The sequence below is a fragment of the Fistularia commersonii genome, chromosome 22 (assembly GCF_037954325.1).
Source record: "Fistularia commersonii isolate RoL2024-O1a breed Wild chromosome 22, RoL_Fcom_v1.0, whole genome shotgun sequence".
NCBI lineage: Eukaryota > Metazoa > Chordata > Actinopteri > Syngnathiformes > Fistulariidae > Fistularia > Fistularia commersonii.
In genome coordinates, this window is record NC_141305.1 from 4,667,726 (window position 1) to 4,683,575 (window position 15,850).

General features: G+C 41.6%; 2 protein-coding genes and 1 long non-coding RNA gene across 4 annotated transcripts; 2 read left to right on the forward strand and 1 right to left on the reverse strand.

Moving 5' to 3' along the window:
• The first annotated feature begins 1,601 nt into the window (after positions 1-1,601).
• Positions 1,602-3,651, forward strand: ppil3 (peptidylprolyl isomerase (cyclophilin)-like 3). Its single transcript, XM_086169757.1, has 6 exons — positions 1,602-1,653; positions 1,866-1,940; positions 2,189-2,282; positions 2,377-2,444; positions 2,550-2,668; positions 3,436-3,651. Exons 1-6 carry the CDS (start codon positions 1,651-1,653, stop codon positions 3,560-3,562), a joined length of 486 nt encoding a protein of 161 aa, XP_086025883.1. The 5' UTR covers positions 1,602-1,650; the 3' UTR covers positions 3,563-3,651.
• A 1,292-nt stretch (positions 3,652-4,943) lies between these two features.
• Positions 4,944-11,405, forward strand: LOC147221350 (uncharacterized). 2 transcript variants are annotated; one of them, XM_086169517.1, is made up of 8 exons: positions 4,944-5,173; positions 5,281-5,451; positions 8,264-8,442; positions 9,357-9,450; positions 9,562-9,631; positions 9,746-9,782; positions 9,983-10,046; positions 10,646-10,976. In XM_086169517.1, the coding sequence occupies exons 1-8, from the start codon at positions 5,150-5,152 to the stop codon at positions 10,733-10,735; spliced, it is 729 nt and encodes a 242-aa protein (XP_086025643.1). In that variant the 5' UTR covers positions 4,944-5,149; the 3' UTR covers positions 10,736-10,976. The 2 variants fall into 2 exon arrangements, with proteins under 2 accessions (XP_086025643.1, XP_086025641.1); XM_086169515.1 differs by lacking the exon at positions 10,646-10,976 and adding an exon at positions 11,192-11,405 and having other exon boundaries at positions 4,948-5,173.
• LOC147221351 (uncharacterized) lies at positions 5,655-9,618 on the reverse strand. Its single transcript, XR_015107849.1, has 3 exons — positions 9,379-9,618; positions 8,250-8,404; positions 5,655-6,058 (listed from the first exon to the last, which is right to left on the reverse strand). It is a non-coding gene; the product is annotated as an uncharacterized LOC147221351 (long non-coding RNA).
• Positions 11,406-15,850: the final 4,445 nt, after the last annotated feature.

The following is a 15,850-nucleotide window of genomic DNA, read 5'->3' on the forward strand; positions in this document are numbered from 1 at the left end:
TCCACCCCTTCCAATCCGCTTGAACGCCTCTCTTCACCTCTTTTCCACGCTCTCCGTCGCTCTGGACTGTTGACCCTAAGCAACTGAAATCCCCCAACTTTTTGATCTCCACTCCCTGTAGCCTCACTGTTCCACCCGAGTTCCTCTCATTCACACACATATACTCGGTCTTGCTGCGACTCACCTTCATTCTTCTCCTTTTCAAGCGCATACCTCCACCTCAACCTGTTTAGTGCTCCCACTACAGATCACAATGTCATCTGCAAACATCATGGTCCATGGAGATTCCTGTCTAACCTCAGCCTGTCCATCACCATTGCCGACAAGAAGGGGCTCAGAGCTGATCCCTGATGGAGTCCCACCTCCACCTTGAACTTCTCTGTTACCCCCAGAGCACACCACACCACTGCCTCACAGCGAGCATACATGTTCTGCACCAGTCTAACATACTTCTCTGCCACTCCAGATTTCCTCATACATTACCAGAGCTCCTCTCTTGGCACCCTGTCATATGCTTTTTCTAGGTTTAAAAAGGCACAATGCAGCTCCCTCTAGCTCTTGGGTGGAGCGTTTTAAACTCGACGCTGTAAAAATAAAATCTGGCTTGACTTAATCATGTGAAAATGAGCAAAGACTTAATTAAGAGGTAATCAAGAGAATGGCCTAAATCTGAAATAACGGGTATCTGAGAGGAAGTGTCTTCCCTTTTACGGAGATAAACGGAAGCCGTACAGAGCGCTTCGAATGTGACCCCTCAGCTCTGGCCGGACTGCTTTCAGGAACGCCGGCGCCGGCGAGGAACTCAAAGAAAAAAACACCACCCAGAGATTTTAAGGCAGAGGCATTTACAAACAAGTTGTGCTGCTTTGCAGGGCTTATCGACGATGTTAAATGAGCCACACACTGTAGGCTGTGAACTTTAAAAGCCATTTATCGGCCCCCGGCTGCTCTATTTCCTTCCATTCTGGTCCAAAGTCTACTGCGTCCATGATTGATGTCTATATTACCACAAACCGATGCGCGTGTGTGTGTGTGTTTTTCTTTTGTTAGAGCTTGAGTGGGGGTTGAGGAATTCTTGATAAATCAGAGAACGCGTTGCTTGAAACCGTTTCGTTTCTGTCAAATGTTTGACATTAAGTGTCATTACGAGGTAATGAAGATGCTTTTAAAATCTGAGTGGATCGTTGCCGCTGCATGAAATCACACGTTTATTCTGTGTCTACGGAAGAAAGAAAAAAAACAAACAAACAGAAAAAAAACATACGTTTTTTGCGGAGATGAAATGAAATTGGCACAACAGACGCTTGTTTTGAAAAAAATTATTTCATAACCAGCGTACATATGCATCTGATGGCATCGGATTTTGTTCGCCGTGTGACATGAACTCCTTTCCTTTAACCCCTTGTTTTGTAATGGTGAGTCTAAAGAGTAAATTATTACATTTACCAAGATAGATAGATAGATAGATAGATAGATAGATAGATAGATAGATAGATGGATGGATGGATGGATGGATGGATGGATGGATGGATAATGTTGTCCGACTGTTGTGGGCGGAACCATTTGTAAGCGGAACCATGTAGCGTCGGTTGTTTGCACCACGTCGGACATATTTCTCTGATACACTCGTTCACTGACGCTACTTTTGAAATGGTACGTTCACTGTTTACGTCGTTTATTGTTTCCTTTCTGTCAATTCTGCCTGAAGAGCCGGCATGTAAAGTTATCCCGTTTGAAATGTGTCTTGCGGCTCAGTTATCTGTCAAATTCTCTGACTTCTTCCGTGTTTTGCGGTGATTTGGTAGCTTATTTCTGTCGTGGGGTTAGCAGGTTAAGCTAACAGCTAGTGTGCTTTGCTTTTTCAGGCTGTTACCCTTCACACAGATTTGGGAGATTTCAAAATAGAGTTGTTTTGTGAACGAGCTCCGAAAACATGTGAGGTAAGGTGTTTTTCTCCCAATTATATATACTTTGCAAACGGTTTCAAACGCTTGGGGTTGGTGTCAGGGTGCATGTTGTCACCAATAGGCGTGAATTTGGACAAATCTGTCTTTTAACACATCTCTTTTTGGTTTCTGTGTATTTTTATCACCTTAAATAAACTAAGTATGCCCTAGTTTGGACCAAAACTGCCTAAATTACTACATCTGGTAATCATGCATCTTCCTAACCTTGTTTTATTGTGCAGAATTTTTTAGCCCTGTGTGCCAGTGGATTCTACAAAGGCTGCATCTTTCATAGAAATATTAAAGGTTTCATGGTTCAGACGGGAGATCCGACAGGTGAGGGAATCAACCCGATCAGACGTTAACTCCAAATGCCAGAATTCACCATCTCACCTGTCATTCTTGGTATTTTTTCCATTAATCGTTGCAGGTACGGGGAAAGGCGGAACAAGCATATGGGGAAGGAAATTTGAAGACGAGTTCAGCGAACATCTGAAAGTCGGTGCAGCTTCAATCTCGGCAGAATTATCGTAATTATCAAATGTTTCTCGTCGCAGTTGTGCTTTGTCAGCTTACATGTTTGCTTGTTTTGTCGCACTTCAGCATAATGTCAGAGGAGTGGTCTCCATGGCGAACAACGGCCCCAACACAAACGGCTCCCAGTTTTTTTTCACGTACGCCAAACAACCCCACCTGGACATGAAGTATACAGTTTTTGGAAAGTACGTCCCTCATTTTGTTATTAAATAGACTTCAGCAACTATTTTTTACATTACCATATATGAAGTGGCATATCACATTTTTAACACAGATAATTTTAAAACTTTGCATCGTTGTCGGACACAAGCATTTTAGTCTGGAGGTTCTCGGTCATCAAGATCATGGTGAATGCTTGTCGAAATCTTCTTGTCATGGCAACTGGACTTGAATTTTTCACTTTAACACTATTTTTTTAATTTCTCAAGTTCAGTTGCCACCACAAGAAGATTCCGACAAGAATACGAGCATTTCAGCTTATCACATTTCCTTTGCGATAGCTAGTTTCAGCGATGTGAAATGGATTGTTTGAAAATCCAAGAGGTAAAAATGAGATGGGTAAACTGGCAAATGGGACACCAGTGGGGTCAATATCAGAAAAAAATGTCAAGATATTACTTGAAAATTACGCAGCCTTTATTTCATGATTCATTTTTGGAAAAAAAAATATTTAAACACTTGTGAATGGTGTTTGAGCACAACTTACATTAAAAAGACGCTTGCATTTATGTAAAATGGGAATCAGATTCCGTTGTGCTTGGAGACGCCTTATAATTTTTTCTGTTGTGTATATATTTTCATACTGAAACTCCGATGGTGAAATAATGATGATAGAGAAAAAAAAAAGTCCTCTGAATATTGCAATGCGATGTGTCCGACATTTCCCAGCTCTGCTTTTTAGAACCTCAGCTAGGTTCATGTGAGCTCACGTCTTCTCTTGTGAAATATGCAGGATTATTGACGGCCTGGAGACACTGGACGAGCTGGAGAAACTGCCCGTTAATGAAAAGAATTTTCGACCGCTGACTGAAACTCGGATAAAGGATGTAACCCTCCACGCCAACCCTTTTGCTGGATAGAAGCTCTGATACCTTGTTTGGCTGATAATTGACATGCATATTTTTTAAAAGCTCTCGGTTGTGGAAAATAAAGTTGTTTTTATATGAACTGTGATCTGATTGTTTTATTTGATTGCGTATTTGCCAAACAGATATGACATTTGGATACAGTATTAACTTTCTACTGGAATTTTAATGTTAGGAAAAGAATGGAATATGTTGTTGTGAAGTGTAATTTAGAAAAAAAAAAAATCTTGGAATGGTAATGTATTTGATGTTTGTGGCATAAAAGATATAATTATAACACTTGACTTTTTCATGCTATAAAAAAAAAATCACAATTTTGCACATCAATTGAAAATTACCAATTTTAAGAACCAAATAACCTGGAAATCAAATGTTCAAATACATTCAGAACTTAAAACAAATTAGTATATAATACATGGATATGAAAAAATAAAAAAGCTGTATGTAGGAGTTATATAATACTATACAACAGACAAATAAATTAAGAATAAACTCAATTTATTGCAAAATCAAATAATACAAAAATACAGTGAGTTAAAAATAACGCATGTAACAATTAATAGATACAAAATCTTGTGTAGTAATACTGTCAAAAAATATAAAATTGAAGTATGAACAACAGTGTGCTTGCAAACGGCCTAATTTCTGAATAATGTACACCTTTTATTTTTTCTAACTTTTCTAATATGGTTCTAACTCAAACAATATTATTTTCAGAACAAAAATGTTGAGGCCTTTCAGACTTTAATAAAAAAAAATATTTTCTTTTGGAGGTGATGGGTAGGCTGACAGATCAGGTTAGAGGAATCTCCATGGATTTTCATCCATTAAGTGTGAGGGTTTATTGGAGGAGGTCGATTCGCCCCTGAAAGGAGTGGCCTAAAGAAAATAAGACTGGCAAGGTTTAAGCTATACAAATATTATTTGACAGTGACACTGTGATTGTAAAAATTATACCAAATATACACTGCTCAAAAAAATAAAGGGAACACTTAAAAAACACATCCTAGATCTAAATGAATGAAATATTCTTATGAAATACTTTGCTCTTTACACAGTTGAATGTGCTGACAACAAAATCACACAAAAATGATCAATGGAAATCAATTGTATCAACCCATGGAGGTCTGGATTAGGAATCACACTCAAAATTAAAGTGTAAAAACAAACTCCAGGCTGATTCAACTTTGATGTAATGTCCTTAAAACAAGTCAAAATGAATCTGTGTTGCTTCCTGAGTGGACACAATGATTTCACAGAAGTGTGATTGACTTGGAGTTACATTGTGTTGTTCAAGTGTTCCCTTTATTTTTTTGAGCAGTATATAATATTGGAATATTCAAAAAACAAAAAAGGGGATAATATTTTTTTATTTATTTATTAAAATCTTTCTTTTTCCTTGTTTGTGATTTGCGTCATGAAAATAAACTACGGGATGTTTCATTTTCCAAGCACGGATTTGGATGACGTCATCGCATACGTCACCGCTGGCAGACGCGCACGTGGCGGGTTGCTCGGGAGACTCACGCGACGGCCGGAGGCGGAAGTTGATCCCCCGATCTCGCCCAGGGAACTACAGAAATGGCATCCGGGGAAGTTTTTCAAGTAGGTCGTGTCCCACGTTGAATAGTTTTTCGCCACACCGTCAGAAAAATGACACCCGTGTCAAGAGGCTGTGAGCGGACTCTTCTTTCTCCTGCCCCTGTCTCTAGGTGTCGTCCCTGCGGGGGAAAGTGACCCTGGTTACGGGTGCCAGCTCCGGGATCGGCGCGGGGACAAGCGTCCTGTTCGCCAAGCTTGGAGCCCAGCTGGCCCTGAACGGCCGCGACGTTGACAACCTGAAAAAAGTGGCCGATGAGTGCACGGCCTGCGGGGCCACTGAGGTAGGGACGCCGGCGGCGACCATGTCCTGTCAGCGTGGATTAAAAGTGCCAGGAACTTCCGGTGCGCAGCATTCCCTCTTGCGCACGCGCGATCCGTCAAAAACTAGCGTCTAAGGCCCCCCCAAAAAAATTTATAACATAATGAAGCAGTTTCTGCTTTGTTATTACATCAACTTTTGCTATTGGAATTAAAAATAAATACAATCTAGAATATCAGTTATTGAGTGTGTGTGTGTGTATGTGTGTGTATGTGTACAGCTCAGTTTTTCATACTGAAATGGTCATAAAGGTTTGTAGCAGGGGATCAATGTCCAGCAATAGCCCTTTATTGATGAACGCAGAGATTTGCAATCGATTGGTTTACACACTGCAGCACTGAGCTCCTGAGTGGTGCAGCCTGGTCGAGATTATTCATATTTTACGAAATCCCAACCCAGTTCTCTGAGGACTTTTTCCATGTAGAGTATGGATCATGCTCTTTAAAATGATGTACAGTGAGGCAGCACGAGCGAGCGCTTGGCCACGGCGGAGAGGAAACAGCCTTTTACTGGTGCAGAAACCTCGGACAGATCCCAGCTCGATGTGGGCGGCCTTCTGCCTCGACCAGCTGGGGAATAATAAATGAGAGACGGACAGAGAGATCGAGACAGAGGGGGATGGAGATTAGATAGTGATAGCTAAAATGATGCAATCGCTTTATAAAATAAGAAAAACAGTTACGCGTAGATTTCATAAATTATAGATTATCAAGCCTGCTAAACAAGAGGGCCAAAGGTCTCGGGGGAAGATACGAGGTTACCATCAAGTATTGATCAGCGTTGAGTGTATCAGCGACCGTTTTGCCGATGAAGCAGTCAGTCAAGACGCCGCTTAAGAATTCACTCACAAGTCGGGAAAAGAAATCGTGTTGTTATGGGGACGAAATTATTTTAAACAAAAGGTCCTCGATGGCGGTATCTGCAAAAAAGACACGGTTAATGTCACGGTAAAAGTCAAAACACCTGAATGTATTAAAAAAAAAATGGCAAAACGAATCACGGAGCTGATTTGTCGATGTTTACGTGACCGTCCAGCTGTTGGGTGTCAATATGACCTAAACATCAGCGATATCAAAGAGGGGATTAAAAGTCACAGCGATGCTTAAGATGTTGCTCTAAATGTGACGACCCCCTCTCCCTCTCCCTCTCCCCCGCCCCCGCACCTGATCCGAAAACAGCCGACAGCTGCAGCAGACTTGCCCTTTCCCGGGATTCCGTCGCAGATATTTAGTGTTAACGGCAAAAGCTGCATCTCCCCTCTTTGAGTCGGACTCCCTCCCCCCAAAAAAACAACCCTTTAGCAGAAGATCAGAGAGCTAGTTTTGGCCACGAACCAGTGGAAGGTTTATAAAGTTAACAGCGGTAGCCGGTTTAAGGGTGTTTGAACTGCACGATGCGATCCCGGGGGATTAGGAGTATCTCAGAGATCTCACAGACGGCCGACAACCCGTCCGGGGAGCCTCAATATTGCTGTTTTAAATAAGTCCAGGTTACATCAGATACAGGGGGCGGGGGTGGCCAGACTCTCTCCCGAGCCGTTTATTGCGCCCTGATTCGGGGAAATACAGCAGTCGCCCTGAAGTCCTGCGTCTGTGAGCTGTCTGATCAGATCCTGGCCTCCACTCTTCTACATGATGTCCTTTTGATACCTCGAGTCATTTTGCTTCTCATCCAAATATACGCCCCTCTCCCTCCATCACCAGCCCCCCCAAACGGTTTATTCACTGCACACTTGATTAATATTTACTTCCTGAGAGGCTCTTTTTTTTTTTGCTATCATATTTTACAGCAATATTGAAACGGTTTATTAACTGCGTTGAAATGCTGCATGAGACATCGTTCGTGCTTTACATCTAGGAGTTGGAAAAATAGGACAAATTAAGAAGTGCATAAAGCGCTCGATAAATATTTTATTAATCCTAATTGGCGTGGATTTTCATGTCATGTCTGTCAACTGCAAAAAGAGGCTTTAATTAGGAGTTAGCTTCTTTTCAACGTGCAATCGATAATAAACACAGCAAAGGCTTTTTAAACATAAACATTAATGAAGTTAAGCTTCGACACTCATGTTTTCTGACATTGTGAACTCTTAGAAACTAGCAGTTTCATTTGCCCTTAATAATTGGTGTATCATCTCTTTTTGTTTGTTTTTGAGCTCCTTGTTAATACTCAATAATGTCCAAAACATATAATGACCTTATCGACCATCTCGTCATGTTTGCCGGGATCTGATTAACTCACGTTTATCACCCAAGACCTGAATATCAAGCATGAGAAAAGGACAGAACCCTTAAAGCCAAAAGGTGCTGATTTTTTTTTCCCTTAATAAATCTGCAATGCAACCCAAAGTGAAAATTTTAAAAGACGTACGCACGCGCTCTCACTTTCCCCCCCGGCCTGTGGTTTATGCATGTGTGATCGTTTTGGAGTGACTTGCTGAAAATTGTGGATTTGCATTTTTTAAAACAGAAGGCTTTTGGCCTTGGCGGTGGTCCATTGTTAACTGCGAGCCACACCAGTTAAAGCTGTTTTTGCAGCTTAGCCCTGCCCGCCATCAAATTTACATCTTATGCTAATAAAGGTTTCCGTTTGCCAGGGACGGAGTCAGGAAGACAAGGTCACTCTAATTGGCCGTTAATCACATGCGTAAACATTTTAATTTTGACTTGATCATTCCGACTTGTCTTCATCGAATCAAGCGATTTCCGATGCGGTTGCGGCAAATGTACTGCAAGAGTGAGCCTGAGTGGTGAGACGTGCCTCGAACCTCGCAGCCCCTGCTGGTGCCCGGAGACCTGACGGACGAGGAGGTCGTACGGAAGATGGTAGAGAAGGTCATCGCGCGCTTTGGGCGACTGGACGTCCTGGTAAACAACGCCGGTATCCTGGCCATGGGCAGCATCGAGGACACGGACCTGAACCAGTACGACAAGGTCATGAACATCAACGTCAGGTGGGGGAACGGTATCGGACACCGAGTTCTGGAACCCGGGGTTCAGATCTGTCCACCTCAAGGCCAAAAAAACATTTGCTCGCAGACGCAAATAAAACAGATCTGCGGATGAGTTCGGTGACCGGGTTATCGTAATTATGTCACTTGATGAGGCTGTTGTGATTCTGACACTGGTATGACTTTGCTTATTTCACAGCAACATCATTTAGTCAGCCACTGTCTATTTTTGAGTGTAAACTTGGAGCATTTGACAAGCGAACACCCAACGTCACATCTCCATTTCAACCGCTCATTTCTTCCACATCCAAAACATCCTGCTGTAAAGTGTTCATATAAAACCGCGATGTCATTATATGGCAGACGAGAGAGGCAGATGAGTCATTGGTCCAGCCGAAATGTGTGCAGGGTGAAGAAAATTGACAGTTTCAAGGTTTATTTGTGTCAGTTTTTTTAGACCCGAGATTCACATTCGGAGAATATGTCAATTTATTCAAATATTCTTTTAATCGTAGCAGGAATCTATTGTCGTCAAGAGCCGGCGACCGGCTCCTGCCTTTCCAGCCGGATCCATCCCGGCGGACCATAAAGACCCTGCGAATATTCAGACGGAATACTAATTGAGGCCTGAGCTGTCCTCACCTACAGATGTCTGCATGCAGAGCAGCAGGCTGAGCCTTCGTGAAGCCGCGGGAGCGGATTTGTTTGGCAGCCGTAATGACTTTGTCAATCTGAACACCGGCGAATCCAATAACTGACTGAAGGATATAATTTTACTTTTTCAATTTGAGAAGGCGCAGAACAGATGGAGGCTGTATATTCACCTTCCTGGAAAATCTATTTAAACTGCGGTAGTTTTGGGGGGAGGGCAACCCTTGACAAAATGCTACCTGTTCATTTTTCGCCTTCTATTTCAGATCTGTGTACCACCTGACCCACCTGTGCGTGCCACACCTGATCCAGACCAAAGGCGCCATCGTCAACGTGTCCAGCATCAACGGCCAAAGATCCGTAAGTATTTGGCCTCCGACTCGACTCCCAGCCTACAAAAACACACACACACAAGGGATGTTTGTCACATGATGCGTCTTGAGGAAAAATAACCGTCTTTCCTCCCCCCAGTTCCCCGGAGTTCTAGCCTACTGTATGTCCAAGGCGGCCATTGACCAGTTCACCAAGTGTGTGGCGCTCGGTGAGTTTGCGGCCCCTCCCTGAATGTTTGGAATAGTAAAAAAAAAAAAGAGAAAAAAGTTTTACAAAAAAATGCCTCAGAGCCAAAGAAATTTTTTTTTCTTCTTCTCCCCAGAGCTGGCATCAAAGCAAGTGAGAGTAAACTCGGTCTGGTAAGCACGAAGGGAAAAAAAAAATAAATAAAGCCAAACTATTTTATTTTATTTAGGCCCTCCCCACCCGCGCCCATTTCACGATACGCATTACATCACACAGATCCTCTGAAGTTGTAATGAAAAATGTTTTCCTTCTCTCAGAGAGGGATCCCTTTGGATGCAGTGTGAATTTCCATTTCTCCCCTCTGCCCCCGCAGCCCCGGCGTGATCGTCACGGACGTCCACAAGAGAGCAGGGCTAGATGAAGATCAGTACGCTCAGGTAACATCTAACCGCCGCTCGCTGTTAATCTAATCTTATCCAACTGCCTAATAATTGATCGTGCGGTTCAGGTGGGTCTCAGCGTGCACATTGGAAGGCGCTCCACACCTTCCCCTCATGTCTACTAGAAAGGGAATTTATACGTGCTAAAACCGGTATTTTTTTTTTTTACTGTAAATTATATACATAAAGAGATAGCTCCGGAAGTATTGCTCACATAGAGTAGATTGTCTCCCTGCTCGGCAGCGGTGAGGGGCAGAGCTCGGCAGCTGCTGTCAGGCACAGAAAGTGATAGAGGGCGGTCGGCGGCGGCCCAGGAGGCCAGAGATCAGCAATTGCGCGTCTCCTCCGCGCTTCAGGATAGGTTTCCGGCTCTTTCTGGTTCTGCTTCGGTTTGGAGGATTTGACCGACCTCCACAAAATGACTTTCTAGTAGTGCGGACAGATTGATGCGCCGATTAGATAAAACAACATGGGAGTAAAGCAGCCGGTCAACTAAAATGAACACTAACAGCCACCTTGAAATGGAAGAAGTTTTGTTGCAAAATGTTTGGATGTTGAGCGATACTGTGAATAGACAAATACCTTAAATATCGAAGCGCCGCTACCCTGTCTCGAAGGCAGAGCCCAGTCACCGGAGAGAGGGAAACTCATTTCTGCCGCTTGCATCAGAGTGGTTTTTATCGTGACCCAGGGTTCGGACAGTGGCTTTGAGTTAGAACATAATGGACAGGTAAACCCAGAGCTTTGCTTTTCTACTCACTTATATCTTCTCCACAACAGGCTAATGCGGGTGTTGCACTGACCTGCCTGTCCAGGTCAACACCCAGCACATTTCTACTTAAAATTTAAACTATCTTCCATATCGAAACAGATCAAAAATTTCAAAGTAAAGATACAAACAAACAAAAAAAAACCAACTAAATTTCATATTTTAATTTTCCAGCTATTATTTCCTTTTCCTGAACCCTTAACACTTGCCGCATACGGGATTGACTCTGGTAAACATTTAAAACTAGCTAACATCGGTGAACATGTGACAGTAAAAAAAAAAAAAATGAAAAGCTCAAGGTTTCAAGGAAGTTTTACCTTCTAAAACCCAAATGAATGACTTGAAACATCTTTCTTTCTTTCTTTAACCACAGTTCCTTACCAGGTGTAAGCAGACGCACGCCCTGGGTCGACCAGGCGAAGTGGAGGAAGTGGCCCAAAGCATCGCCTTCTTGGCTTCCGACGCCGCCAGCTTCATAACAGGCATCAACTTGCCTGTTGACGGCGGCCGTCACGCCATGTGCCCACGCTAAAACCCGGTCTTTGGACAAACAAAAAAATATATATATATGCAACTTCAAATCCAAATATTCGTCAGTGTTTTTCTTTTTCTTCATAAATCGAATAAACACGCCGTTGCTCTTAGGGCACAAATTTTTCTCAAAGGTTATCATGGAGGCTGCTGCCAGGATATGACAGTTCAAGGTGCGAAATGAATGGAAGCCAGCGGAAACACACTGCCTCAAGTAGGCAGTTTAAATGCATTCTATTTCCTCACCTTGCTGTTTCTCTTTGATTGAAAAAACCCAGAGTCCGGGTCATTTATTGAATCACCTGTTGCATCACTCAGTTGGCTGAGTAGAGAGAAGAAAAAAAAAAAGAGAGGTCCAGACAGACCAGTTGCCCAAACTTCGTGGACCACAACTTTCCCCTGCTTTGCATTGCGAAACCAATTATCCTCACTGATTAGGAGACAAATACATTCGTCCGTATAGGACAAACATTTCCTGTGGTACTGCCTGTTCCTTAACTTGAGCATTGAGACAAACGTCTACAATGTGTAATTTGAGAAGAGTCATGCAGGTGAGACTGACATGGAAGTACGAACGCCTGTTTTTTACCCAGACGGTGTTGCCAGCCTTAAGAGGAATTTGTCTTTTTCTTACAGTTAGATGGGCCGTCTGTTCTCTGCTGCGATGTGTAGCGAGTAAAACCCTCCAGCAAATTTGTGTTGTTAAAAGAAAAAAAAAAAAAAATTGGAATTGTTAAACTGAGAAGCTGAGAAGAAATAAAATAAAATTAAGTAAATGAGACAGTTAAAATAAACTTACTTATTTAAATTCTTTAAAAAATAAGATTTAAAAAAAAATGGCTTTACATAAAGATAATTGACCAGGAAATGTAAATGTTACGATGTTGTCAAATTCCAAACAGTTCTTGCAATAAACTCAAAGGCCTCTGAGTGGATCTTGCAGTTTATTCTTGATGACTAACTTAACAAGAAAAGCATTTCTCTAGTGGTTGCAAGAGAGCCTCTTAAATATCTTTAATTTCCAAACACTAAAAGTAGTTGGAGCCGTAAGACGGCGGGCGAGTATACACGTCATGCATATGAAAATGCAGACATGCCATTATTTGCCTTTCATAAACCAAACAAATCACAGAAACACTGGCTAATTATCTGTCACTGAAACAAATCCGCTGGCAAAGAGGGGTCATTGCCATCTTAAAGTTGCTGATAAACTGCAGAATTGTGTCTGCATTGCATTTTTTCGCTCTCAGACTGCCGGCATCTATTTTTAGTGTCTGACAATATGCGCGCGCGTGCGCGTGTGTGTGTGTGTGTGTGTGTGTGTGTGTGTGTGTGTGTGTGTGTGTGTGTGTGTGTGTGTGTGTGTGTGTGTGTGCGTGTGTGAAAACACACTACGCCATTTTCTCAGTGTAGCGGTGACACAGCTTAATACACATCATCTAAGGAAAACAGTGAAATTAATAACTCTCGGGGCTGTTTTCAGGAATTCCACAACACCAGAGAAAAACACCCCCTCGGAAAAATCACACAACACATTCCAGAAACACACAAACATCACATCACTGTAGCGGAATCTTCACAGAATAACGCTGGGCTGGGTAAAATTGTGGGTTTGCAAAACAAGGCTCTTGTGCTGTAAAAGCAATAAAGACAGACGCTTGATGAGATTTCTTGTGTTTTGTCATTTGTGAGACTGTTAGCATTGGATTTAGCTGAGTTTTTCGCACCCACCGCCGATGTCTCTTTAACAAACTCATCCATATAAAAAATGTCATGCATCTTCTGGTTGGTCTTCATGGTTAAAAAATAGGGATGAAAATATTGGAGGTGCTGCAAGGTAAACTGCAGACTTGCACAGTTTAAAGTTTAACAATGTTTATTTATTAATCTTTGTCGTCATGGTTCATACAAAATAAAGGGACACTGTTTAAGGAAAAATATGAACGCAACTGTAATGATTCAAACCTTGCATATTGTATACAGATTTACAGATGAATATACATGACCAGAAAACCAACATAGTTGATTTATAAATAGTTTATAGTTGTTTTACCTGAGCGGAAAGGCGGTTTGATTTGAGGATCTACCAGGTTCCATCAATGCTGTAGTCCCACAGCAGGATGGATCACAGAGATCTGAAAAATAGTCTTAGAAAATACAACATTTATCCACAGGGCTACTGCTAAAAGATTTAAAATGTTCAAAGTATCCACAGTACCAACTGACCATCACTAACTGGTACTTCAATATTTCCCAATAATATGCCCATGTTATCACACTCTCAATCCTATCTAGTTATTTTGCCGGTCCGACTCTGAACTTTCCGACCATGAGAGATGACCTACGGGCTCAGGGATGATAACGCCAGGTTTCCAGCCTTCACCACTTTTCTTGTTCACCGGTAGCTTAGTGGTGCACTTGCCAGAGTCAGGGTTAATCTTGACAAGGAATTTAATACAAAGGAACAGGAAGTCATGTTTGAAAACCACCTGGTTGGCTATAATGAGCAAATTGGGTGAGCAGCAGATCTATTAGGATGGCGAATTTTAGGGCAGCTACATTTACAAGACTTGATCAGCTTAGCAATGCTTTGGTTAGTTCTTAGCTTCTGTCATCGAAAAGAATCATACAGGTTTTAATGGTTTCTTTTTCCAGTCCTTTTGAAATGTTTGTTACTACATTTTGATTGTATGTTATTTCAATCTTTTTAAGGTAAAAATCCTTTGGTCACAGACTCTCGCCTGACACCAGCGGTTCTAACATCAGAAGTCCCTGTGGGTGCTTTATTTCTAAATACAGATTTTTAAGTACAGATTAATATGTACAAATTGACAAAGTGCATAGCTTTAGCAAAAAAAAAAAAAAACCAGGCCGTCACTTCAAAACATGCTGCTTCCTGACTGGAGAATTCACAAAAGCTGGGATCGGGCCTTTAGATGTGTGATGGATAGTCTCTCCTCCTCTCAGTGACACCACAGTATTTATTGGGCACTAACTCTGCACACATACTATTTCATTTCCTTTCCATTCTGTCTGTAGGCTCCTGATTTTTCATCTTATTTAAAAGTTACATGAACAATACCACTAGAGAAGTGACAGCCCTGAGGCAACTTCCACTTGATACTCAACACCGAAAACAAAGAAACTTGGGAACTGGACATCATAGTGGAGCTTTTTGTGCCAACCACAGAATGCTAGATGGAATAAAAAAAAAAAAAAAACCCTTTTGTCAATTTCTCAAGTACTACATCTGCAAAGGATGTCTTAGATGTGATTCCTGTAAAAATCATGGTGCTGTAAAAGTCAATTTATTGTCTGGAAAAACTTTTTTTTTTTTTTTTTAATAGAATTCCACTTAACTTGCACAATGAGCTTAAGGGTAATGAAAGATGTTGGGCCTGGGCATCAGTGAGCAATAACCATTAGTAATATGATTAATAAAAACATGGGTAATGATTTAAACTTTATGATCTGTAACTTACCAGAGCTTAGGTAAATTTACCTTTTCTTTGGCCTGGGGTAATACTAGTGTCTATAATCTGAAAATTCTCTATTATACTACAGGGCCTTTGCAAAATGCAAAGTCCAAGCATTTCAGACGAACACAAGAAATCTAGATGTGTTTCCTTTCTCAAGTAAAACTTTTAACAAGTTTGAATTTCCCTTGGGGGAGGATGACTATTCAGATTACCTGAGGTTAGCTTAGAGGGGCGTAGCATTAGCCTTAAATAGCCGTTACGAAGAACCGTAAAACATAAGATAATACAGACTATATTTACAAAACAAAGGTAGTTTTATAGGAAAATAGTTACTGAAATGATATACTTACGACCACTCGTGTTTATTTTAATCTCCATTTCATCTCCAATCCCTTACTTTATGCTCAAACGAGATGTCTACAAAAGCTCAACCAAAAATGCTTGTGGGGAAGCTAGAAAGTTCTACTTCCGGCGGAAGTAGATTAAAACATGGCGCCGAGTTGTAATCGAGTGATGGAAGCCTGGGAGAGTTGCCGGATTGTGGAAAAAATGTTAAATCCACTGGACAGAAAACTCAAGATCGACACACCGAAAACCAGACGTGGCGACAATGAACGCTTTTACCGCCGAAACGTAAAGTCATCTTCTTTTATGTAGCTGGGAACGCGTGAAGGAGCTCACTGCTGCCCACACCTGGCCGAAATTAGAATTACACCCATTTCCCATTTGTTGCTATTTGTCATCATGATGATGCAGTAAAACACACAATACTTTATTTCATTTTGTGATGACATCAAGCCCTAATAAATGAAAAAGTGTGCAAACACAAATATATTTTTCAAATGATAGTTATCGACTTCATGTACACCGTAGCTACATATTGGTTTTGACTGACTACTGTTAAGGAGTATTTCATTTTCCAGTTATCATGTTTCCTGTTTCCTGCTGCTCTGTTTCTGTGTCTTCCTCCTAGAGTCGGAAAACACTCAACAGTAACTAAACACTCAAAATTCTCTGTAGGT